Source organism: Rutidosis leptorrhynchoides, chromosome 3 (assembly GCF_046630445.1).
Source record: "Rutidosis leptorrhynchoides isolate AG116_Rl617_1_P2 chromosome 3, CSIRO_AGI_Rlap_v1, whole genome shotgun sequence".
In the NCBI taxonomy this organism is placed as follows: domain Eukaryota; kingdom Viridiplantae; phylum Streptophyta; class Magnoliopsida; order Asterales; family Asteraceae; genus Rutidosis; species Rutidosis leptorrhynchoides.
In genome coordinates, this window is record NC_092335.1 from 600,162,026 (window position 1) to 600,187,644 (window position 25,619).

Consider the following 25,619-nt stretch of genomic DNA (forward strand, 5'->3'; position numbering starts at 1 on the left):
TTAGGAAATTACATACTCATTATTCTTAGTCTAGACACGTTTTACTGCATTGACTGCATGAATAGTGTATAGACAAAATTCATATCTTAGCGTATCTGACAATTCATATCTTAGCGTATCTGTTACTGTAGACCTTGCCTGATATCTCTCGTAAATTTCTCCTTAAATTAAGGGATCCTGGTACTATATATATCTATGTAAATTATACATTGAGAATACCATCCAACTATCAATTGCTGTCACTAAACTCTTCATACCAAAAATCTTTCCTGAGATCGCGTAAGATGGCCTCTACGAATTGACCAAGTTCCCCTGACTCCGAAGACAGTGTGACAGGAGCACACCAACCAATCAACTACCGTGATTACTGGAGAAAATGGGGGTGAGTTCGCGACATACTCACCCTATGGAGAAGGGAAGAAGGTACTCCATATCATGAATCGAATTTACCACCTAACCTTGGAGTACTTGACCCGCTCACCGGCGAACCCGTTCGCAACACCGTTTATACCCTATTTGCAAGAATTTTTCGTCTTGAAGCTACCATTAACGGAACTAGAGAAGATATCCGACCTCTACCTCACACGGATAGTCAACCATGGTTAGTAGAAGAAGTCAGAGAACTCCGAGCTCGAGTATTAACTTTAGAGAGCAAGGTATACAATTTGCAAGCACCAGCAGTATCACCAACACCAGTAACATCACCAGCCTCAGCACCAATAGCACCAGTACCACCAACAACCCAAGTTTCAACAATCCATGCCTCAACATCTCATTCTGTACCTCGAGTATAATCATCATTCTACGAATCGTTCTACATCATTTATCTTCGTTCGACATGGCGATTATGTAATCTCTAATGTTTTAGAGATTATATATTCTTGTTCTAACGGTAATCAAATGAGTTTAATATCATATTGACTCATTAAATCCATGATTACATCTGAAGAAAATATATATGTATATATATTTTCATAAAGATTGTAATTAAAAATTCTTTCGTACAAACTGTTAATGATGAAAATATTTTAACGGGTAGGTAATACCCGAGGAATATTTAAATTTCACATTAATAAGTTACACTATACATTCTTCGAAGCTGATTCAACAGTCATATACTATCCTACTTACATCCACCGATATACAAATCCGTTCACCGCAGAATAACCATATTCATCCAATTTCATATTGAGATTTTGATTTATCAGAATCCAACAAGTGGCATAATGAAGAAAACATTTGACAAAATAAAATTTGTTAGAAACAAACAAATTAACTATGAGAAATTTTGTTAAGAATTCACGCTAACTATTCCTAGCTAATTGTTCCTAGCTAACTGATTATATTTTATTTATCGCAATTTAATTATCGCAATTTACATTCTCGCAATTTTATTTATCGTCATTTAATTTATGTTATTTACTTAACACACTTTATTTATCGTTATTTAATTTCTGTTATTTATTTTACGCACTTTAAATATCGGGACACGTATACAAGGTTTTGACATATCATATCGACGTATCTATATATATTATTTGGAATAACCATAGGCACTCTATATGCAGTAAACCGACAGTTAGCTATACAGGGTGGAGGTTGATTCTACAATAATATATATAGTTTGAGTTGTGATCGAGTCTGAGACATGTACACGGGTCACGATACATATTAATTAATTCGAATATTATATATTAAATTATTGAACTGCTAATTGTGGACTATCGACTGTGGACTAAGAACATTGGACAATAAAACTGAATTAAAATATTGATTATAACATATGAAACTAAACAATTCTTCAAGTTTGCCACTTGAGTTCATCTTAAACCTCATTTGTATCTTGACGATTACAATCTACGTTCAAACCTTTCATGATTCTTGAAAACACCTCAATCGAGAGGATGGACCAACCACACTTCATCCACAGAAGAAAGGATTGATGCATGCAGTTATACACCTAAAAAACTCTCAGAAACTGAGTAAACATTTAACATATATCTGTGCTAGCTCCTTTGGCATTGTTATTACCGAAAATAACTTTACAATTCCTTTTCAAATTAACCAATTTTGTCACAGCTCCAGCAAGTCAACTTCAACTTTTCGTTCGAAACAACCTTATTATAACCTTGATATATATGCGTGCTCTTTTATTGTTACCGGGGAACCTTTTATATTCCGTCGAATTACCAGAAAATGTACCAGCAACCTCGTTGCTCCTTTACTCGAATCTCTACGACAAATCAATATATTTATCTATTGAAGTCTTATCATGAACTCATCGGTATCTTGTAACGATAATTACCATACCAAGTACCGGAAGGCATCAATCGATAATCTCTAAATTCTCAGCGATTCTACGACAACAATTTATATATATATATATATATATATATATATATATATATATATATATATATATATATATAGTGGACCAATTGAGGGATAAGCACTAAATGGTGTACAAACTGGATAAGTGAATATGGGCCTTCCATTTCATATTTTTAATAAAAAATACAATTTATGCTGGAAAAACGCGGAGGGGTAAAATCGGAATTTCACATTTTTAATTTCCGTATATTTTATCTTTTCTCCTCGTTCATTCCTCTTCTGTTCATTCTCTCTCTTCGTCATCATCTTCATCATTAATCTTCAACATATATTCATCGATTAAACTTAAATCGTAGATTCAATTCAATCGTTTATTTTTAATTTTTTAATTTCTACTTTTAACTTCAATCGTTCATCCTGTTACTTTCGATCTCTGTATTCATCATCAATATTCATCATCTTCATCATCAATTTACAACATATACTCATGGATTTATCTTCAATCGCAGATTCAGCTTCAATTGCTCAATCTGATGGTTACGTTCATTCGTATTCTCTTTTGTTGTTTTACTTAAATTAGTTTTATGTTTAAAATTAGGTTTAACTGATATACGTCGTTCGTTTCTTTTTTTCCAGTTCATGTTGTTACGAATTCGTCTAATGAATCAGCTTCTGATTCTGTTGCTGATACATTTTCTTGTAAGTTTTTCATTCATCATTCATATGATATTTTTTATCATTCATCTAGTCTCTTTTTATGTTTAGTGTTTTTTATATGAATTAGATATTCATTTTGATCAATGATAAATGTAATTTTTCTGTTCAATATATATGTTTTGATTCATCAGTGAAATCTGCTTTTTTACAGTTTTTGTTGTATAATAAATGTTTTTTGTTTGTGTTGTATGATAAACTATACGCAGTTTCATGTACTTTTTGTACCATTCATTATGTATTTTTTAACATTCATCTGTATTTTTAATCATTCATTATAAATGTAGGCAGTTTATAATATATAACATTTCATTTATTGTTTTTCTTTGATCATCATGTAACATTTTAATCTAATTATTGTATGGATTTTTTTATTATTCATCGTAAACTTTATGTTGGCTTATTTTTTAAATCATTCATCATGTATCATTCATCATTCATCATTCATCATTCATCATTCATCATTCATCATTAATCATTCATGCTTCATCATTTATGATTCATCATTCATCATTTATCATTCATCATTTATCATTCATGCTTCATCATTCATCATTCATCATGTAATTTATAACTAATTTTATTGTATTATTCTTTTATAGGCACCAACTATGTCTGTAGAAATCATTTTTTGTCTTCTTATGAGGATGAAGGTCCTGATGGAAAGAAATTGTGGTTTCCTAATGTTCCAGATCATTTTAATCCTGTTATTGGTTCCGTATTAAGATCATGGGAAGATTGTTTATATTTTTATGACTTATATGCTGAGGCTGCTGGGTTCAATATTAAGAAAGCTTCTGAAAATAAAGATGAAGATGGTTCAGTTATTTACCAAGTTTATAGGTGTAATAGGTCAGGTCGTCCTGTCCCAAAACCTCTTGTTCCCCCTGCTATTGTTAATCCACCTGCTAATGTCAATGCATCTCAATCTGTCCCTGATCCTGATTCTTCCATTCCTGATAAACCTGCAAAGCGAAAGCGTCAGCGTAGGAACGTGTCTAACCGTAAATCTTCTAGTATTAAGGTTGAATGTGAAGCTTGCATTAGATTCAAACTTATTGAGGGTAAGATTGTTATTTTTAAGTTTTTTGAGGGGCATAGTCACAAACTTATAACTGAGAGGAATAGAAATTTGTTGAATAAAAGGAGGAAGTTGGATCCTGAACGCATGGAATTTCTTTTCAAACTTAGTACTCGATCAAATATGGGTGGATTTAAAGCTCACACACTTTTTAGTGCTCTTAGTGGTGGTATTGATAATGTTGGTCCTTTGCCTGTAGATTTCAATAATTTTCATTGTGATTTGATCCAATCTCTAGGTGATACTGATGCACATATTGCTATTGAACAACTGCTTATGAAGAAAAATACTTTACCTAACTTCAGTGTCGAGTATTATTGTGATCATAATGATTTTTTACGTGGGGTTTTTTGGGCTGACAATATTTCTAAGTTGAACTACAAAGAGTTTGGTGATATCGTTGGCTTTGATGCTACATATGGTACAAATATGTAAGTTTTCTGTAATTCGTATCACTTTTATTTTTGTTATTTATCATTCTATTTTTATCATTCAACACTTTATTTTTATCATTCATTTTCATCATTCATCAGTCATCATTCATCATTCATGCTTCATCATTCATCATTCATCAATCATCATTCATCATTTATCATTCATAATTTAATCAGTCATCATTCATCATGATTTTTCTCATTCATATTGACAGATTACTTATTTTACTTTTTTTATCCTAAACCTGCACTTTATTTTGATCATAAATTAACTAAATAATTATTATTTAAGACATTATTCATTCATAATATCATTCATTAAACATTAAAAACATTAAAGAAATGATTGAAATACTTTATTTTTATCATTCATCTTATAATTTTTATTTTATTTTTACGTGATTTTTTATTACTGATTTTTTATATTATAGGTATAACATGGTTTTTGTACCTCTCACTGGAGTTGATAATCATAAGAAGCTTGTTATTTTTGGAGCTGCTTTATTAGCTAGTGAAAGCATAGAATCATTTAGTTGGTTTCTTGATTGTTTTCTCAAAGTTTTTGGGACTGAACCGGGCTTAGTGTCCACTGATCAAGACCCAGCAATATTGGAGGCTATTAAAATAAAGTTTAAGACTGCGCAGCATCGGTTATGTATGTGGCATATCAGTCAAAAACTTGAAAAAAGGTAAATTTTCTAGTTTAATTCATGTTTTGATATCATTCATTTGTTTTATATTATTTTATTTTTTTATAGGTTGGTCGTGAGTTGTTTTCAAATAAAGATTTTCGTAAGCAAATGAATAACATATTCTGGAATCAAGAGTTGAATGCTAAAAAGTTTGAAAAGTGTTGGCAACATGTTTTAGATGAATTTGGCTTGCATGATGTCGATTGGTTTAAAGATATGTATGCTATGAAGGAGAAGTGGATACCGTGTTTTTTCCGAGATACACCAATGGCTGGATTGATGAGAACGTCATCACTTTGTGAGAGTGAAAATTCATTCTTTATAAAATGCAAGAACAAGCATTCTAAATTGGTGGAGTTTTTTTTCACGCTTCGATGTTGTAGTTGAAAAGCAGCGCCATAACAACATGGTTCTCGAGTTTGAAATGGATAATAGATCTATTAATTGTGTTACCAATAAGCTAATTGAGTTGCATGCTAGGGATTTTTATACACCAACCATGTTTCTGTTGGTTCAAGAAGAAATATTTCAGTCTTCTTTCTCTTGTGTGCAAATCAGCTCAACCATTGAAGAGAATGAAGACAAACAATTATGTGTAATTGAAGAGAAATTTCCTCCTCCTCGTCTAAACTGGAAATATAGGTTCAGCTTTCACTTCATATCTTTTTAAATTTTTCCTAATCTGATTACTTACATTTTTTTTTTAATATATTTTTTAGGTTTAATTTATTTATTTTTTTCTTTCAGTATATTTGTCATTCATCATATTTTTTTTTTGTTATTATATGTTTTTGTCATTCATCTTTTTTTCATTCATTTTTTTGTTGTCATTCATCATTTTTTTCCATTCATTATGTTATGTTATTTATCTTTGTTGTTAACTTTGTAATTTCCTCTTTTTTTTAGGTTACTTTTGATGTTAAAACTGCCGAAGCCAGCTGTTCGTGTTTGCTTTTTACACGTGAAGGTCGTTTATGTAGGCACATATTTTATGTGTATCATGTTCATGATGTTGTTTCTATCCCTATGGTTCATTTGTTGAGGAGGTGGTCAAAGGAGGTATCTGAAACATTTAATTCCATTTTCGTCTATTCTGATGATAAGTCTGAATCCAAAAAGATTATCAATCACGTTTTCAACAAGCTTAGGAAGGTTTCCTCTTTATATCGAGATGATCTAGATAAACTTGTTAGTTTTAGAGATAAGTTTGATGTCTTAATTGGCGATTTTCTTGGTTCTACTTCTGATGAGCCTTCTACATCTACTAGAGGTGAACATATTAATAGACTATGGGGATTCTCTAAACCAGTCAATTCGAATATTCGTGCTCCGGAGAATATTAGAAACAAAGGTCAACGTAGATCAAATCGGATATTGTCTTCCAAAGAAGTTGCTATTAAGAAACATGTTAAGCCAAGAGCTTGCAAGCGTTGTGGTATTCTTGGTCACAATGTTCGGACTTGTACTACTGACCTCACTCAACTACATAATTCAAAGAATAAAGGAAAAAATGTCATTGACTGTGGTATTCATGATCACAATGTTTGGACTCGTACTACTGACCTCACTCAACTACATAATTCAAAGAATAAAGGGAAAAATGTCATTGACTTTGAATTAGAAGACGAAAGTGAGGAAGATGATGAAGGCGTTGCATATGAAGATGAAGATTCTGATTCTGATTAATTGTTAATGTTTTTATGTTTTTTATAATTTTCTATATGTTTTTATACTGCTACTCTTTTTTAGTATAATTTTCTGTGAAATTAGATTACTAGGTATTTTTTCAAGTTTTGGATCATTCATTAAAGCATTTATGATCATGAATTTTATCATTCATAAATTTTATCATTCATTATATTGTTTATCTTGTTTTTAGTCTTTTTTAGTTCTTTTTTTTCTTTATCAGATTTATTTTATTATTTATCACATTATTTTATCATTCATCACGTCATTTTAATCATTCTTGTCATTTTAATCATTCATCATCTCATTTTATCATTCATCGCAAAATTTTCATCATTCATCACCTACTTTTATCATTCATCATCTTCTTTTTATCATTCATATTGTTTTCCATTAGTGATCTCTATTTTATCATTCATCATCTCCTTTTTATTATTCATATTTTTTTCCATCATTTATCACCTAATTTGTTTTCAACTTTTTGTCGTTCATCATTTACTTTTTTCATTCATTTTAATTTTTTATTATTCATCACCTCCTTTTTTCATTCATCTTGTTTTTTAATCATTCATCACCTCCTTTTTATCATTCATCTTCTCAAGTTTTAATATCAAAAATAAAAGATGAATCGTTATGATTATTAAAATCATTTTTTGTAACATTACAATTATTGTATGTTTTTATTAATCATTTATATCTTTTTTAAATCATTTTGTTTTAAAAAAATAGTTTAAATTCATAATGTAACAATGTAATAATCCATTTTTTGTTATCATGAATCATAATCTATCGTTATTTTAAATTCATAATCATTTATATCTATTTTCAATATATCATTCATCGTTTATCAATTTTTCTAATATATCACAAACATTCATCATAAAAGTTTCAATCATTCACCAAACATATCATTCATTGTTCCATTTTCCATCATTCATGAAACAAACATTTAGTTTATACAAAATAAGCATCAAACAAACATTGGTTTAAGACGTTGATGTTCATAATTTGTCAAAACACAGTTCCAAAATATTTCATTTCATCACCTGAATTCTTCTTCTGTTTCAAGACATCACTGATCTTTTTTAAAACCTTGAATTAATTGTCTCTCTATGATTCTTCTCTTCTTTCTTTAGCTTCTCTTCTTTCTCCTTTTCTGAATGAGTTGCTTCATAGGTATTGTACTTTTCCATCCACTCATTCATAGATTTATTTGTAGGATGTGTTAAAATCTTCACTCCATATTTCACACGCAAGTCATTCAACTGTTTTGTTTGACCTGGTCCTTCTTTAAACAAACCGCTCTTCCATTTAGGATCTCCCATGTATGTTTCCATGTGACGCATCACGAAAACACCACAGTCTATATCGTTTGATTTTGTGCTCCATGCCAGTGGTAGCACGTTCACTTTGCATCCCATTTTTTCAATTGGATTTCCTTGCTCTTTTAGATACTGTTTAAAAATCAATCCCTAAAAACAATATATTCTCTTAGTTAAGTATTAAACATTTTAGTAAAAAAACTACCTATAGTTAAACACGATGCTTGTCAATAATTTAATCAATATCAATTTTATTAATCGCTAATTCAACATCATTCATTTTAATCTATTTTACATACAACTTTACAATTAATTATTCATATATGTATATAATTTATCTATACTTTTTTATCATTCATCATAATTATGCGCAGTTTTTTTAACACCTAATATTCTATCATTCATGATATACTATAAGAAGTAATATGTATATTTCTATCATTCATCTGTATTTTTAGTTTTCATCATAACTATCTCCAGTTTTTTAACATATAATTTTCATATTGTTTTTTTCATTCATCATAAACTATATGCTATTATATATACTTATTGAAGTAACATTTCTGAGTTTACTTACCACATTTGTTGGTATCTTTCCATACTTGTTTTCGTATATAACTTCCTTTCCTGAATTGTCAATCACATCAAGGATTCCAGTTTTCATGTTTGCACAGATCACATAAAAGTGATCTGATTTGCAGATTGGAAACATCACCTGTATTGAATTTTTTTTTTATATCAGTTTATATGAAATATAATTCTTTATTTTATTATGAAATATGTAAGTATATAATTTTTATTTGTCATTTTTTTCATACCAGATCATATGAACTGAAATTCCTTTTTCCTTCTTCATCTTTCACAAAATTAAGTATATTGGCATTGAATTCTTCTTGGTCTGATTTAGTTGGCTTACTCTTCATCAACTTCTCTATTCTCTACATGGTGAATAATATCAAGTTAGTTTTTAAATTATAAAAAATATTTTCAAACATATGATATAAAATAACTCATGAATGACATCTATTCATCTAATTTATACATTAATATTGAAATGATTGAATATTTTTTTAAAACTTACAATAAAACTTGTTGGCATGAAGTATCTTTTCGGAGAGTTAACTAAAGCATGTTTTTCTTCATCATTCAGGATTGATGACCAAACATCAATTACTGGCGCATGAACAGCTATCCGATAGAAGAGACTAGCCATGGGCATTGGGAAACATGCTGTTGGATAATCACAAGTGTATACAAAATCGCTGGAAAAAAATAGATATCCGAAATTATGTTAATTTTATCATTATATATGTCACTATTCTGGTATCTATTAGTTGTGTTTTTTTAATACATGAATGATAATATATAAAAGTATACTTACTAATCATCCTGCAGAAAAGATTTGAAGTATCTTACAATTTTCTTTTCTTCCTTCTCAACTTTTTCTTTGATGTTCACCTGCTGTTCATACCAGGGTGATCTGTACACTGCTGCTAAACGAGTTTCTCGTTTCGCTTTTCCTTTCATGCCCTCTTCATCATTTTCATTTTCATCTAAATCATGCTTTTGATTCTTTTCATTTATATCTTTCAGGATCTCAGCTATCATAACAACCCCCTCTTCAACTTGTTTATTTTTTTCATTACCATCCTCATTATCCAATGCTTCATTAGTTACCTTAATTAAATATTTATTATAGTTAGCTCTTATCATATAATAAATAATTATTCTTGCTATTTTTCATTAGTATTTTCTACCTCATTATTATTCTCTTTATTTCTTTCTTCAACATCTGTAACTTTCAACTGTTCACTAGCATCTACTAGCTTATTCAATCCATCAACATTCACCTGAATTAAACGTTGATTATAGTATAGGTTTTATCATATTGTTTTTATTAATAATTATTCTTTATATTTTTTTATTAATATTATCTACCTCAGCAGTATTCTCTTGTATTCTTTCTTCAACTTCTCTTACATTCACTTTGGCACTAGCATCAACATTCACCTGAATTTAAACGTTGATTATAGTATAGTTTTTTATCATATTCTTTTTATAAATAATTATTCTTTATATTTTTTCATTACTATTATGTACCTCAGTTCTTTTCTCTTGTCTTCTTTCTTCAACTTCATTCACCTTCACTTGTGGAGTAGCATCAACTTCTTCATCTATTTCTTCATCATTCACCTGAAATAAATATTAATTATAGTTATAGTTTTTATCATATTATTAATAAATTTTTTTTGTTATTTTTTACTAATATTTTTTATCTACCTCAGTTTGAATCACATTATTCCTTTGTTCACTAGCAACATTCTCTTCATTCAAACATTGAGCATTCACCTGAAATAAAGAATTATTCATCGTTAACATTAATCATATAATAAACAATGTTTGTATTGTTTCAGTTTGTTCATTTTAGTTGTTTTACCTCCCTTTCTTCAACTTCTTTCTCACTCTCAGCTTGTATGTTTTTCTTTGCACTGGTTTCCTCCATCTCTTCTTCTCCATCATCATTATTATTTTCTTCTTCATTTTCCATTTCAAAATCCCTGATTGGTGAGAATATCTCATCATTATTCCTTTTTTCTGGTGTGTTTACATCTGACCACACATCCTCTTGATCATCTAAGACTTCAATCATCTTTGTTATCCCCAACCGAATCTTCTGATTATTTGGGAATTTTTCTAATCTCTTTTTGTTTCTGATTGCAACCTTTTTGATCAGGTTTAAGTCTTTTTCAACCCCTTCTTCACATTCCTACATTTTATTATATTAAAGTATCAGTTTAATACAATATGATTTTTCTATACATTAAATTTTGTATGAAAATCAACTTTTATCATGTATACAAACTGAAAATTTATATTTCTATTTGTATTCTTTTTACTAATTTAAATTTTAATATGAAAGATTTTTTTTTACCTTCTCATGTTCTTCAGCTTCATCTCTTCCATTATTTGATTTCTCAATTTCTTCTTCATTCGCTATGTTTTCCTCTTGTTGTCCTTGTTGTTCTTCTTCTTCTTCTTCTTCTTCTTCTTCTTCTTTTTCGTCTTCTTCTTCTTCTTCATCATTCTCTCTTTCATCTTCTCTTTCATTCGCTATGTCCACAAATTCCACTTTTCCAAATTCTCCTTGTTTTAATTCTTCTGTTTCCCTCTGTTTCAACATTTTTGTTGTCCAAATCGATAATGTTGTACCTTTTTTCGGTATCTCCATGTTTGCAATCCTTGTCGCTTCCACATAATGCAACTGTAATTTTACATTATCAGTTTCCATGATTTTTAGTTACTATGTTTTGATGAATCATATAAAATAAAATGAATGACCATAGGGAGGTGATGTATTGAATAAAAACAAGATGAATGAAATTTTTTTTGTGTGAGTGATGAATGATACAAAATGAGATGATGAATGATAAAATATGGGTTATGAATTATAAATTTTTCTGATTAATCATTAAATTTTTTAACATTCATCATTTATTTTTTACAATATATTTTTTTATTCAATATATACATAATGAAGAATGTTATTTGCATAGTGTACTTACAATTAAAACTATGACGGATCCTGAAAACCATATCGTTTCGTTTGATTGGCTCCACAATATCTTGCTCTTTATCAACTGCTCTAAAATAAAACCGCACCAATCATATTTACTTACATCTTTTACAGTTGGAAAGTTACCAATTAATAATTGGTTCGCGGTTCCCATTTGATTGATTTCCACCATGGTTGTAGAAAATAAGACGATGAAGTTTAGGAAGAACTCTATTCCAACTTCATTTGAGCTAACCATCTTATCATGAATTTCTTTAAATCTCACATCTGTTATCCCTGCGTACTGTCTTCTCCAAACGCTTTTTGTTGTATTATTTTTTGGAGGCTTTTTGAATACCATAATCTGCTTTTCACCCATTGGAAATTCAAACAACCTATGGATACTTTCTCTTGTAATAGGAATTGTTCCCTTTTCAAACTCCATTTGGCTTGTTTCAGGGTTGAAAGCATTGGCACAGAAATAAGCAAGTTTCTTCGGAATTTCCTTTATATCCATTTTTAGCAGTTTCTTGAATCCTAATAACTCAACTCTATTCTTCTGTTCCTTCGTCATTTTTGAAATGTCCCGTTCTTATTGATTAAAAACGTTCCATATTAATTGATTTTGTTGCGAGGTTTTGACCTCTATATGAGACGTTTTTCAAAGACTGCATTCATTTTAAAACAAATCATAACCTTTATTTCATCAATAAAGGTTTAAAAAGCTTTACGTAGATTATCAAATAATGATAATCTAAAATATCCTGTTTACACATGACCATTACATAATGGTTTACAATACAAATATGTTACAACAAAATAAGTTTCTTGAATGCAGTTTTTACACAATATTATACAAGCATGGACTCCAAATCTCGTCCTTATTTAAGTATGCGACAGCGGAAGCTCTTAATAATCACCTGAGAATAAACATGCTTAAAACGTCAACAAAAATGTTGGTGAGTTATAGGTTTAACCTATATATATCAAATCATAATAATAGACCACAAGATTTCATATTTCAATACACATCCCATACATAGAGATAAAAATCATTCATATGGTGAACACCTGGTAACCGACATTAACAAGATGCATATATAAGAATATCTCCATCATTCTGGGACACCCTTCGGATATGATATAAATTTCGAAGTACTAAAGCATCCGGTACTTTGGATGGGGTTTGTTAGGCCCAATAGATCTATCTTTAGGATTCGCGTCAATTAGGGTGTCTGTTCCCTAATTCTTAGATTACCAGACTTAATAAAAAGGGGCATATTCGATTTCGATAATTCAACCATAGAATGTAGTTTCACGTACTTGTGTCTATTTTGTAAATCATTTATAAAACCTGCATGTATTCTCATCCCAAAAATATTAGATTTTAAAAGTGGGACTATAACTCACTTTCACAGATTTTTACTTCGTCGGGAAGTAAGACTTGGCCACTGGTTGATTCACGAACCTATAACAATATATACATATATATCAAAGTATGTTCAAAATATATTTACAACACTTTTAATATATTTTGATGTTTTAAGTTTATTAAGTCAGCTGTCCTCGTTAGTAACCTACAACTAGTTGTCCACAGTTAGATGTACAGAAATAAATCGATAAATATTATCTTGAATCAATCCACGACCCAGTGTATACGTATCTCAGTATTTATCACAACTCAAACTATATATTTTTTGGAATCAACCTCAACCCTGTATAGCTAACTCCAACATTCACATATAGAGTGTCTATGGTTGTTCCGAAATATATATAGATGTGTCGACATGATAGGTCGAAACATTGTATACGTGTCTATGGTATCTCAAGATTACATAATATACAATACAAGTTGATTAAGTTATGGTTGGAATAGATTTGTTACCTATTTTCACGTAGTTAAAATGAGAAAAATTATCCAATCTTGTTTTACCCATAACTTCTTCATTTTAAATCCATTTTGAAAGAATCAAATTGCTATGGTTTCATATTGAACTCTATTTTATGAATCTAAACAGAAAAAGTATAGGTTTATAGTCAGAAAAATAAGTTACAAGTCGTTTTTGTAAAGGTAGTCATTTCAGTCGAAAGAACGACGTCTAGATGACCATTTTAGAAAACATACTTTCACTTTGAGTTTAACCATAATTTTTGGATATAGTTTCATGTTCATAATAAAAATCATTTTCTCAGAATAACAACTTTTAAATCAAAGTTTATCATAGTTTTTAATTAACTAACCCAAAACAGCCCACGGTGTTACTACGACGGCGTAAATCCGGTTTTACGGTGTTTTTCGTGTTTCCAGGTTTTAAATCATTAAGTTAGCATATCATATAGATATAGAACATGTGTTTAGTTGATTTTAAAAGTCAAGTTAGAAGGATTAACTTTTGTTTGCGAACAAGTTTAGAAATAACTAAACTATGTTCTAGTGATTACAAGTTTAAACCTTCGAATAAGATAGCTTTATATGTATGAATCGAATGATGTTATGAACATCATTACTACCTTAAGTTCCTTGGATAAACCTACTGGAAAAGAGAAAAATGGATCTAGCTTCAATGGATCCTTGGATGGCTTGAAGTTCTTGAAGCAGAATCATGACACGAAAACAAGTTCAAGTAAGATCATCACTTGAAATAAGATTGTTATAGTTATAGAAATTGAACCAAAGTTTGAATATGATTATTACCTTGTATTAGAATGATAACCTACTGTAAGAAATAAAGATTTCTTGAGGTTGGATGATCACCTTACAAGATTGGAAGTGAGCTAGCAAACTTGAAAGTATTCTTGATTTTATGTAACTAGAACTTGTAGAATATATGAAGAACACTTAGAACTTGAAGATAGAACTTGAAAGAGATCAATTAGATGAAGAAAATTGAAGAATGAAAGTGTTTGTAGGTGTTTTTGGTCGTTGGTGTATGGATTAGATATAAAGGATATGTAATTTTGTTTTCATGTAAATAAGTCATGAATGATTACTCATATTTTTGTAATTTTATGAGATATTTCATGCTAGTTGCCAAATGATGGTTCCCACATGTGTTAGGTGACTCACATGGGCTGCTAAGAGCTGATCATTGGAGTGTATATACCAATAGTACATACATCTAAAAGCTGTGTATTGTACGAGTACGAATACGGGTGCATACGAGTAGAATTGTTGATGAAACTGAACGAGGATGTAATTGTAAGCATTTTTGTTAAGTAGAAGTATTTTGATAAGTGTATTGAAGTCTTTCAAAAGTGTATAAATACATATTAAAACACTACATGTATATACATTTTAACTGAGTCGTTAAGTCATCGTTAGTCGTTACATGTAAGTGTTATTTTGAAACCTTTAGGTTAACGATCTTGTAAATGTTGTTAACCCAATGTTTATAATATAAAATGAGATTTTAAATTATTATATTATCATGATATTATCATGTATGAATATCTCTTAATATGATATATATATACATTAAATGTCTTTACAACGATAATCGTTACATATATGTCTCGTTTAAAAATCATTAAGTTAGTAGTCTTGTTTTTACATATGTAGTTCATTGTTAATATACTTAATGATATGTTTACTTATCATAGTATCATGTTAACTATATATATATATCCATATATATGTCATCATATAGTTTTTACAAGTTTTAACGTTCGTGAATCACCGGTCAACTTGGGTGGTCAATTGTCTATATGAAACATATTTCAATTAATAAAGTCTTAACAAGTTTGATTGCTTAACATGTTGGAAACATTTAATCATGTAAATATCAATCTCAATTAATATATATAAACATGGAAAAGTTCGGGTCACTACAGTACCTACCCGTTAAATAAATTTCGTCCCGAAATTTTAAGCTGTTGAAGGTGTTGACGAATCTTCTGGAAATAGATGCGGGTATTTTTTCTTCATCTGATCTTCACGCTCCCAGGTGAACTCGGGTCCTCTACGAGCATTCCATCGAACCTTAACAATTGGTATCTTGTTTTGCTTAAGTCTTTTAACCTCACGATCCATTATTTCGACGGGTTCTTCGATGAATTGAAGTTTTTCGTTGATTTGGATTTCATCTAACGGAATAGTGAGATATTCTTTAGCAAAACATTTCTTCAAATTCGAGACGTGGAAAGTGTTATGTACAGCCGCGAGTTGTTGAGGTAACTCAAGTCGGTAAGCTACTGGTCCGACACGATCAGTAATCTTGAATGGTCCAATATACCTTGGATTTAATTTTCCTCGTTTACTAAATCGAACAACGCCTTTCCAAGGTGCAACTTTAAGCATGAACATCTCTCCAATTTCAAATTCTATATCTTTTCTTTTAATGTCAGCGTAGCTCTTTTGTCGACTTTGGGCGGTTTTCAACCGTTGTTGAATTTGGATGATCTTCTCGGTAGTTTCTTGTATAATCTCCGGACCCGTAATCTGTCTATCCCCCACTTCACTCCAAAAAATCGGAGACCTGCACTTTCTACCATAAAGTGCTTCAAACGGCGCCATCTCAATGCTTGAATGGTAGCTGTTGTTGTAGGAAAATTCTGCTAACGGTAGATGTCGATCCCAACTATTTCCGAAATCAATAACACATGCTTGTAGTATGTCTTCAAGCGTTTGTATCGTCCTTTCGCTCTGCCCATCAGTTTGTGGATGATAGGCAGTACTCATGTCTAGACGAGTTCCTAATGCTTGCTGTAATGTCTGCCAGAATCTTGAAATAAATCTGTCATCCCTATCAGATATAATAGAGATTGGTATTCCATGTCTGGAGACGACTTCCTTCAAATACAGTCGTGCTAACTTCTCCATCTTGTCATCTTCTCTTATTGGCAGGAAGTGTGCTGATTTGGTGAGACGATCAACTATTACCCAAATAGTATCAAAACCACTTGCAGTCCTTGGCAATTTAGTGATGAAATCCATGGTAATGTTTTCCCATTTCCATTCCGGGATTTCGGGTTGTTGAAGTAGACCTGATGGTTTCTGATGCTCAGCTTTGACCTTAGAACACGTCAAACATTCTCCTACGTATTTAGCAACATCGGCTTTCATACCCGGCCACCAAAAATGTTTCTTGAGATCCTTGTACATCTTCCCTGTTCCAGGATGTATTGAGTATCTGGTTTTATGAGCTTCTCTAAGTACAATTTCTCTCATATCTCCAAATTTTGGTACCCAAATCCTTTCAGCCCTATACCGGGTTCCGTCTTCCCGAATATTAAGATGCTTCTCCGATCCTTTGGGTATTTCATCCTTTAAATTTCCCTCTTTTAAAACTCCTTGTTGCGCCTCCTTTATTTGAGTAGTAAGATTATTATGAATCATTATATTCATAGATTTTACTCGAATGGGTTCTCTGTCCTTCCTGCTCAAGGCATCGGCTACCACATTTGCCTTCCCCGGGTGGTAACAAATCTCAAAGTCGTAATCATTCAATAATTCAATCCACCTACGCTGCCTCATATTCAGTTGTTTCTGATTAAATATGTGTTGAAGACTTTTGTGGTCGGTATATATAATACTTTTGACCCCATATAAGTAGTGCCTCCAAGTCTTTAATGCAAAAATAACCGCTCCTAATTACAAATCATGCGTCGTATAATTTTGTTCGTGAATCTTCAATTGTCTAGACGCATAAGCAATCACCTTCGTTCGTTACATTAATACACAACCGAGACCTTGCTTTGATGCGTCACAATAAATCACAAAATCATCATTCCCTTCAGGCAATGACAATATAGGTGCCGTAGTTAGCTTTTTCTTCAATAACTGAAACGCTTTCTCTTGTTCATCATTCCATTCAAATTTCTTCCCTTTATGCGTTAATGCAGTCAAGGGTTTTGCTATTCTGGAAAAGTCTTGGATGAACCTTCTGTAGTAACCAGCTAGTCCTAAAAACTGGCGTATGTGTTTCGAAGTTTTCGGGGTTTCCCACTTTTCAACAGTTTCTATCTTTGCTCGATCCACCTTAATACCTTCTTTGTTCACTATGTGACCGAGGAATTGAACTTCTTCCAACCAAAATGCACACTTTGAAAACTTAGCGTACAATTCTTCCTTCCTCAATACTTCTAACACCTTTCTCAAATGTTCACCGTGTTCTTGGTCATTCTTTGAGTAAATAAGTATGTCATCAATAAAAACAATGACAAACTTGTCAAGGTATGGTCCACACACTCGGTTCATAAGGTCCATGAACACAGCTGGTGCATTAGTTAAACCAAATGGCATGACCATAAACTCGTAATGACCGTAACGTGTTCTGAAAGCAGTCTTTGGAATATCTTCTTCTTTCACCCGCATTTGATGATACCCGGAACGTAAGTTAATCTTTGAATAAACAGACGAGCCTTGTAGTTGATCAAATAAGTCGTCGATTCTCGGTAGTGGGTAGCAGTTCTTGATGGTAAGTTTGTTCAACTCTCGGTAGTCGATACACAACCTGAATGTACCATCTTTCTTCTTGACAAACAAAACAGGAGCTCCCCACGGTGATGTGCTTGGTCGAATGAAACCACGCTCTAAAAGTTCTTGTAATTGGCTTTGCAGTTCTTTCATCTCGCTGGGTGCGAGTCTGTAAGGAGCACGAGCTATTGGTGCTGCTCCTGGTACAAGATCTATTTGAAATTCAACGGATCGATGTGGGGGTAATCCCGGTAATTCTTTCAGAAATACATCGGGAAATTCTTTTACAATGGGAACATCATTGATGCTCTTTTCTTCAGTTTGTACTTTCTCGACGTGTGCTAGAACAGCATAGCAACCTTTTCTTATTAGTTTTTGTGCCTTCAAATTACTAATAAGATGTAGCTTCGTGTTGCCCTTTTCTCCGTACACCATTAAGGGTTTTCCTTTTTCTCGTATAATGCGAATTGCATTTTTGTAACAAACGATCTCCGCTTTCACTTCTTTCAACCAGTCCATACCGATTATCACATCAAAACTCCCTAACTCTACTGGTATCAAATCAATCTTAAATGTTTCGCTAACCAGTTTAATTTCTCGATTTTGACATATATTATCTGCTGAAATTAATTTACCATTTGCTAATTCGAGTAAAAATTTACTATCCAAAGGCGTCAATGGACAACTTAATTTAGCACAAAAATCTCTACTCATATAGCTTCTATCCGCACCCGAATCAAATAAAACGTAAGCAGATTTATTGTCAATAAGAAACGTACCCGTAACAAGCTCCGGGTCTTCCTGTGCCTCTGCCGCATTAATATTGAAAACTCTTCCGCGGCCTTGTCCATTCGTGTTCTCCTGGTTCGGGCAATTTCTAATAATGTGGCCCTGTTTTCCACATTTATAACAAACTACATTGGCATAACTTGCTCCGACACTACTTGCTCCACCATTACTCGTTCTGACACCATTTGTTCCTTTTGTTCTATTAACCCCTGGTCCGTAGACCTCACACTTCGCCGCGCTATGACCATTTCTTTTACACTTGTTGCAAAATTTGGTGCAGAACCCCGAGTGATACTTTTCACACCTTTGGCATAGCTGCTTCTGATTGTTGTTGTTGTTGCGGTTATTATTGTTGTTGGGATGATTGTTGTAGTTGCTGCTGTTGTTGTTGTTGTTGTTGTTGTTGTTGTTGGGCCGTTTGTTGTAGTTGCAATTGATGTTGCGATTGTTGGGATAATTGTTACGATTATTGTTGTAATTACTGTTGTTGTTGTATTGGTGATTCTTATCACCGTTTTCCTCCCACTTTCTTTTGACTTGCTTCACATTGGCCTCTTCAGCAGTCTGTTCTTTAATTCTTTCTTCAATCTGGTTCACTAGTTTGTGAGCCATTCTACATGCCTGTTGTATGGAGGCGGGCTCGTGTGAACTTATATCTTCTTGGATTCTTTCCGGTAATCCTTTCACAAACGCGTCGATCTTCTCTTCCTCATCTTCGAATGCTCCCGGACACAATAGGCACAATTCTGTGAATCGTCTTTCATGCGTGGTAATATCAAATCCTTGGGTTCGTAACCCTCTAAGTTCTGTCTTGAGCTTATTGACCTCGGTTCTGGGACGGTACTTCTCGTTCATCAAGTGCTTGAATGCTGACCACGGTAGTGCGTACGCATCATCTTGTCCCACTTGCTCTAGATAGGTATTCCACCATGTTAACGCAGAACCTATGAAGGTATGCGTAGCGTACTTCACTTTGTCCTCTTCAGTACACTTACTTATGGAAAACACCAATTCGACCTTCTCGGTCCACCGTTTCAATCCGATCGGTCCTTCGGTTCCATCAAATTCCAAAGGTTTGCAGGCAGTGAATTCTTTGTAGGTGCATCCTACACGATTTCCTGTGCTGCTAGATCCAAGGTTATTGTTGGTATGTAGCGCAGCCTGTACTGCGGCTATGTTTGAAGCTAGAAAAGTACGGAATTCCTCTTCATTCATATTCACGGTGTGTCGAGTAGTCAGTGCCATTTCCTTCAAAATAGTCAAATGGAACAAGTTAATCATACAGAATATTAAGAGTAGTTAATAGTATTTCGTTGCATAATATGAACTCATTTATAAAAGCTTTTTCTTCATATTAGCGTTTTATAAGTTTAAATTTGGGTAGTACCTACCCTTTAAGTTCATACTTAGTAGCTAATATACAATTCAACTACTACAATTCTATATGAAAAACTGATTATAATAATATTTCACGTTCAAACTTTTATACAATATTTTACAAACTTACAATACCGCTTATTTTACATAAAGCATGAAATATAGCACACAATAACTTTGATACAAGATAGTTGTGAAGATAATTCTAGCTAGTACACAAGTCGTTCAGCAAAGGCAATAAAGACACGTAATTCATACGTCCAGAAACAAGTCATGCATTCTGGTTTTACTAAGACTACTTCCCATCCTTGGTCTTGTGGAACATAACCGTTATGGCCATTGATAAGACAGCGTGTTGTAACGTCGTCAAAGGAACGAGGGTTACGTAATGACCAACAGTCTCGTAATAACCTAAAAACCTCATTTCTTACCCCAATTACCGACTCCGTCACTTGTGGGAACGTTTTGTTTAATAGTTGTCGCCCGATGTTCTTGTTCTCACTTTGGTGAGAAGCGAACATTACTAATCCGTAAGCATAACATGCTTCTTTATGTTGCATGTTAGCCGCTTTTTCTAAATCACGAAGTCCAATATTCGGATATATTGAGTCAAAATTATTTCTTAACCCATTGCGTAAAATAGCATTTGGGTTCCCCGCAATATATGCGTCAAAGTAAACACATCGTAACTTATGGATTTCCCAATGTGATATCCCCCATCTTTCGAACGAAAGCCTTTTATAAACCAAGGCATTCTTGGAACGTTCTTCGAATGTCTTACAAACTGATCTTGCCTTAAATAGTTTTGCCGAAGAATTCTGACTGACTCTAGACAAGATTTCATCAATCATGTCTCCGGGTAGGTCTCTTAAAATATTGGGTTGTCTATCCATTTTGTGTTTTTATACTGTAAAATAGACAAGAGTTAGATTCATAAAAAAAATACTTATTAATACAAGCAATTTTTACATATATCATAAAGCATAAGCACACTATATTACATATATTACACCACACGAATACAACTATCTTATTCCGACTCGCTTGTTTCTTCTTCTTCGGTTTTGGTTCGTTTTGCCAAGTTTCTAGGGATATATAATGTTCCCCTAATACGAGCCGTCGTTTTCCATATTGGTTTAGAAAAACCTGGTGGTTTAGAGGTTCCCGGGTCATTGTTACAACTTAAGGACTTCGGGGGTTGACGATACATATAAAGTTCATCGGGGTTGGAATTAGATTTCTCTATTTTTATGCCCTTTCCCTTATTATTTTCTTTTGCCTTTTTAAATTCAGTTGGGGTAATTTCTATAACATCATCGGAATTCTCGTCGGAATCCGATTCATCGGAGAATTGGTAATCCTCCCAATATTTTGCTTCCTTGGCGGAAACACCATTGACCATAATTAACCTTGGTAGGTTGGTTGAGGATTTTCTTTTACTTAACCGTTTTATTATTTCCCCCACCGGTTCTATTTCTTCATCCAGTTCCGATTCTTCTTCCGGTTCCGATTCTTCTTCAGGTTCCGACTCTTCTTCCAGTTCCTCTTCGGGAACTTGTGAATCAGTCCACGAATCATTCCAATTTACATTTGACTCTTCATTATTATTAGGTGAGTCAATGGGACTTGTTCTAGAGGTAGACATCTATCATAAAATATCAAACGCGTTAAGAGATTAATATATCACATAATATTCACATGTTAAAAATATATAGTTTCCAACAAAATTTGTTAAGCAATCATTTTTCAAGTAAACACGGTCGAAGTCCAGACTCACTAATGCATCCTAACAAACTCGATAAGACACACTAATGCAAAATTCTGGTTCTCTAAGAACCTAGCTCTGATACCAACTGAAATGTCCCGTTCTTATTGATTAAAAACGTTCCATATTAATTGATTTCGTTGCGAAGTTTTGACCTCTATATGAGACGTTTTTCAAAGACTGCATTCATTTTAAAACAAACCATAACCTTTATTTCATCAATAAAGGTTTAAAAAGCTTTACGTAGATTATCAAATAATGATAATCTAAAATATCATGTTTACACACGACCATTACATAATGGTTTACAATACAAATATGTTACAACAAAATAAGTTTCTTGAATGCAGTTTTTACACAATATTATACAAGCATGGACTCAAAATCTCGTCCTTATTTAAGTATGCGACAGCGGAAGCTCTTAATAATCACCTGAGAATAAACATGCTTAAAACGTCAACAAAAATGTTGGTGAGTTATAGGTTTAACCTATATATATCAAATCATAATAATAGACCACAAGATTTCATATTTCAATACACATCCCATACATAGAGATAAAAATCATTCATATGGTGAACACCTGGTAACTGACATTAACAAGATGCATATATAAGAATATCCCCATCATTCCGGGACACCCTTCGAATATGATATAAATTTCGAAGTACTAAAGCATCCGGTACTTTGGATAGGGTTTGTTAGGCCCAATAGATCTATCTTTAGGATTCGCGTCAATTAGGGTGTCTGTTCCCTAATTCTTAGATTACCAGACTTAATAAAAAGGGGCATATTCGATTTTGATAATTCAACCATAGAATGTAGTTTCACGTACTTGTGTCTATTTTGTAAATCATTTATAAAACCTGCATGTATTCTCATCCCAAAAATATTAGATTTTAAAAGTGGGACTATAACTCACTTTCACAGATTTTTACTTCGTCGGGAAGTAAGACTTGGCCACTGGTTGATTCACGAACCTATAACAATATATACATATATATCAAAGTATGTTCAAAATATATTTACAGCACTTTTAATATATTTTGATGTTTTAAGTTTATTAAGTCAGCTGTCCTAGTTAGTAACCTACAACTAGTTGTCCACAGTTAGATGTACAGAAATAAATCGATAAATATTATCTTGAATCAATCCACGACCCAGTGTATACGTATCTCAGTATTTATCACAACTCAAACTATATATATTTTAGAATCAACCTCAACCCTGTATAGCTAACTCCAACATTCACATATAGAGTGTCTATGGTTGTTCCGAAATATATATAGATGTGTCGACATGATAGGTCGAAACATTGTATACGTGTCTATGGTATCTCAAGATTACATAATATATAATACAAGTTGATTAAGTTATGGTTGGAATAGATTTGTTACCAACTTTCACGTAGCTAAAATGAGAAAAATTATCCAATCTTGTTTTACCCATAACTTCTTCATTTTAAATCCGTTTTGAAAGAATAAAATTGCTATGGTTTCATATTGAACTCTATTTTACGAATCTAAACAGAAAAATTATAGGTTTATAGTCGGAAAAATAAGTTACAAGTCGTTTTTGTAAAGGTAGTCATTTCAGTCGAAAGAACGACGTCTAGATGACCATTTTAGAAAACATACTTTCACTTTGAGTTTAACCATAATTTTTGGATATAGTTTCATGTTCATAATAAAAATCATTTTCTCAGAATAAAAACTTTTAAATCAAAGTTTATCATAGTTTTTAATTAACTAACCCAAAACAGCCCGCGGTGTTACTACGACGGCGTAAATCCAGTTTTACGGTGTTTTCCGTGTTTCCAGGTTTTAAATCATTAAGTTAGTATATCATATAGATATAGAACATGTGTTTAGTTGATTTTAAAAGTCAAGTTAGAAGGATTAACTTTTGTTTGCGAACAAGTTTAGAATTAACTAAACTATGTTCTAGTGATTACAAGTTTAAACCTTCGAATAAGATAGCTTTATATGTATGAATGGAATGATGTTATGAACATCATTACTACCTTAAGTTCCTTGGATAAACCTACTGGAAAAGAGAAAAATGGATCTAGCTTCAACGGATCCTTGGATGGCTCGAAGTTCTTGAAGCAGAATCATGACACGAAAACAAGTTCAAGTAAGATCATCACTTGAAATAAGATTGTTATAGTTATAGAAATTGAACCAAAGTTTGAATATAATTATTACCTTGTATTAGAATGATAACCTACTGTAAGAAACAAAGATTTCTTGAGGTTGGATGATCACCTTACAAGATTGGAAGTGAGTTAGCAAACTTGAAAGTATTCTTGATTTTATGTAACTAGAACTTGTAGAATATATGAAGAACGCTTAGAACTTGAAGATAGAACTTGAGAGAGATCAATTAGATGAAGAAAATTGAAGAATGAAAGTGTTTGTAGGTGTTTTTGGTCATTGGTGTATGGATTAGATATAAAGGATATGTAATTTTGTTTTCATGTAAATAAGTCATGAATGATTACTCATATTTTTGTAATTTTATGAGATATTTCATGCTAGTTGCCAAATGATGGTTCCCACATGTGTTAGGTGACTCACATGGGCTGCTAAGAGCTGATCATTGGAGTGTATATACCAATAGTACATACATCTAAAAGCTGTGTATTGTACGAGTACGAATACGGGTGCATACGAGTAGAATTGTTGATGAAACTGAACGAGGATGTAATTGTAAGCATTTTTATTAAGTAGAAGTATTTTGATAAGTGTATTGAAGTCTTTCAAAAGTGTATAAATACATATTAAAACACTACATGTATATACATTTTAACTGAGTCGTTAAGTCATCGTTAGTCGTTACATGTAAGTGTTGTTTTGAAACCTTTAGGTTAACGATCTTGTTAAATGTTGTTAACCCAATGTTTATAATATCAAATGAGATTTTAAATTATTATATTATCATGATATTATCATGTATGAATATCTCTTAATATGATATATATACATTAAATGTCTTTACAACGATAATCGTTACATATATGTCTCGTTTAAAAATCATTAAGTTAGTAGTCTTGTTTTTACATATGTAGTTCATTGTTAATATACTTAATGATATGTTTACTTATCATAGTATCATGTTAACTATATATATATATATCCATATATATGTCATCATATAGTTTTTACAAGTTTTAACGTTCGTGAATCACCGGTCAACTTGGGTGGTCAATTGTCTATATGAAACATATTTCAATTAATCAAGTCTTAACAAGTTTGATTGCTTAACTTGTTGAAAACATTTAATCATGTAAATATCAATCTCAATTAATATATATAAACATGGAAAAGTTCGAGTCACTATAATTTTCTCCATAACCAAGCACAATGTTCTTGGAGACATCCTGGTTTTCAGTTTCTTAAACTGTTCGGATTCCTCATTCACTATTCTTTTGGTTTTTTTGGTTTTCCCCGTTTTTCTT

General features: G+C 32.1%; 1 protein-coding gene across 1 annotated transcript; it reads left to right on the plus strand.

Annotated features, from left to right (window-relative positions):
• The first annotated feature begins 2,818 nt into the window (after window positions 1–2,818).
• On the plus strand, window positions 2,819–6,938 carry LOC139902195 (protein FAR1-RELATED SEQUENCE 5-like). The gene is made up of 7 exons (XM_071884844.1): window positions 2,819–2,867; window positions 2,968–3,030; window positions 3,648–4,557; window positions 4,992–5,175; window positions 5,319–5,550; window positions 5,636–5,847; window positions 6,159–6,938. Exons 1-7 carry the CDS (start codon window positions 2,819–2,821, stop codon window positions 6,936–6,938), a joined length of 2,430 nt encoding a protein of 809 aa, XP_071740945.1.
• The last annotated feature ends 18,681 nt before the right edge of the window (window positions 6,939–25,619 follow it).

What these genes read in the sequence shown, in the direction of transcription:
- LOC139902195 (XM_071884844.1), top strand. Translation starts at nt 2,819, where the DNA reads ATGGATTTATCTTCAATCGCAGATTCAGCTTCAATTGCTCAATCTGAT. An exon ending in GCTACATATGGTACAAATAT is followed by an intron (nt 4,558 to 4,991) that starts GTAAGTTTTCTG and finishes TTTATATTATAG; the next exon opens with GTATAACATGGTTTTTGTAC. An exon ending in AAGACCCAGCAATATTGGAG is followed by an intron (nt 5,176 to 5,318) that starts GCTATTAAAATA and finishes ATTTTTTTATAG; the next exon opens with GTTGGTCGTGAGTTGTTTTC.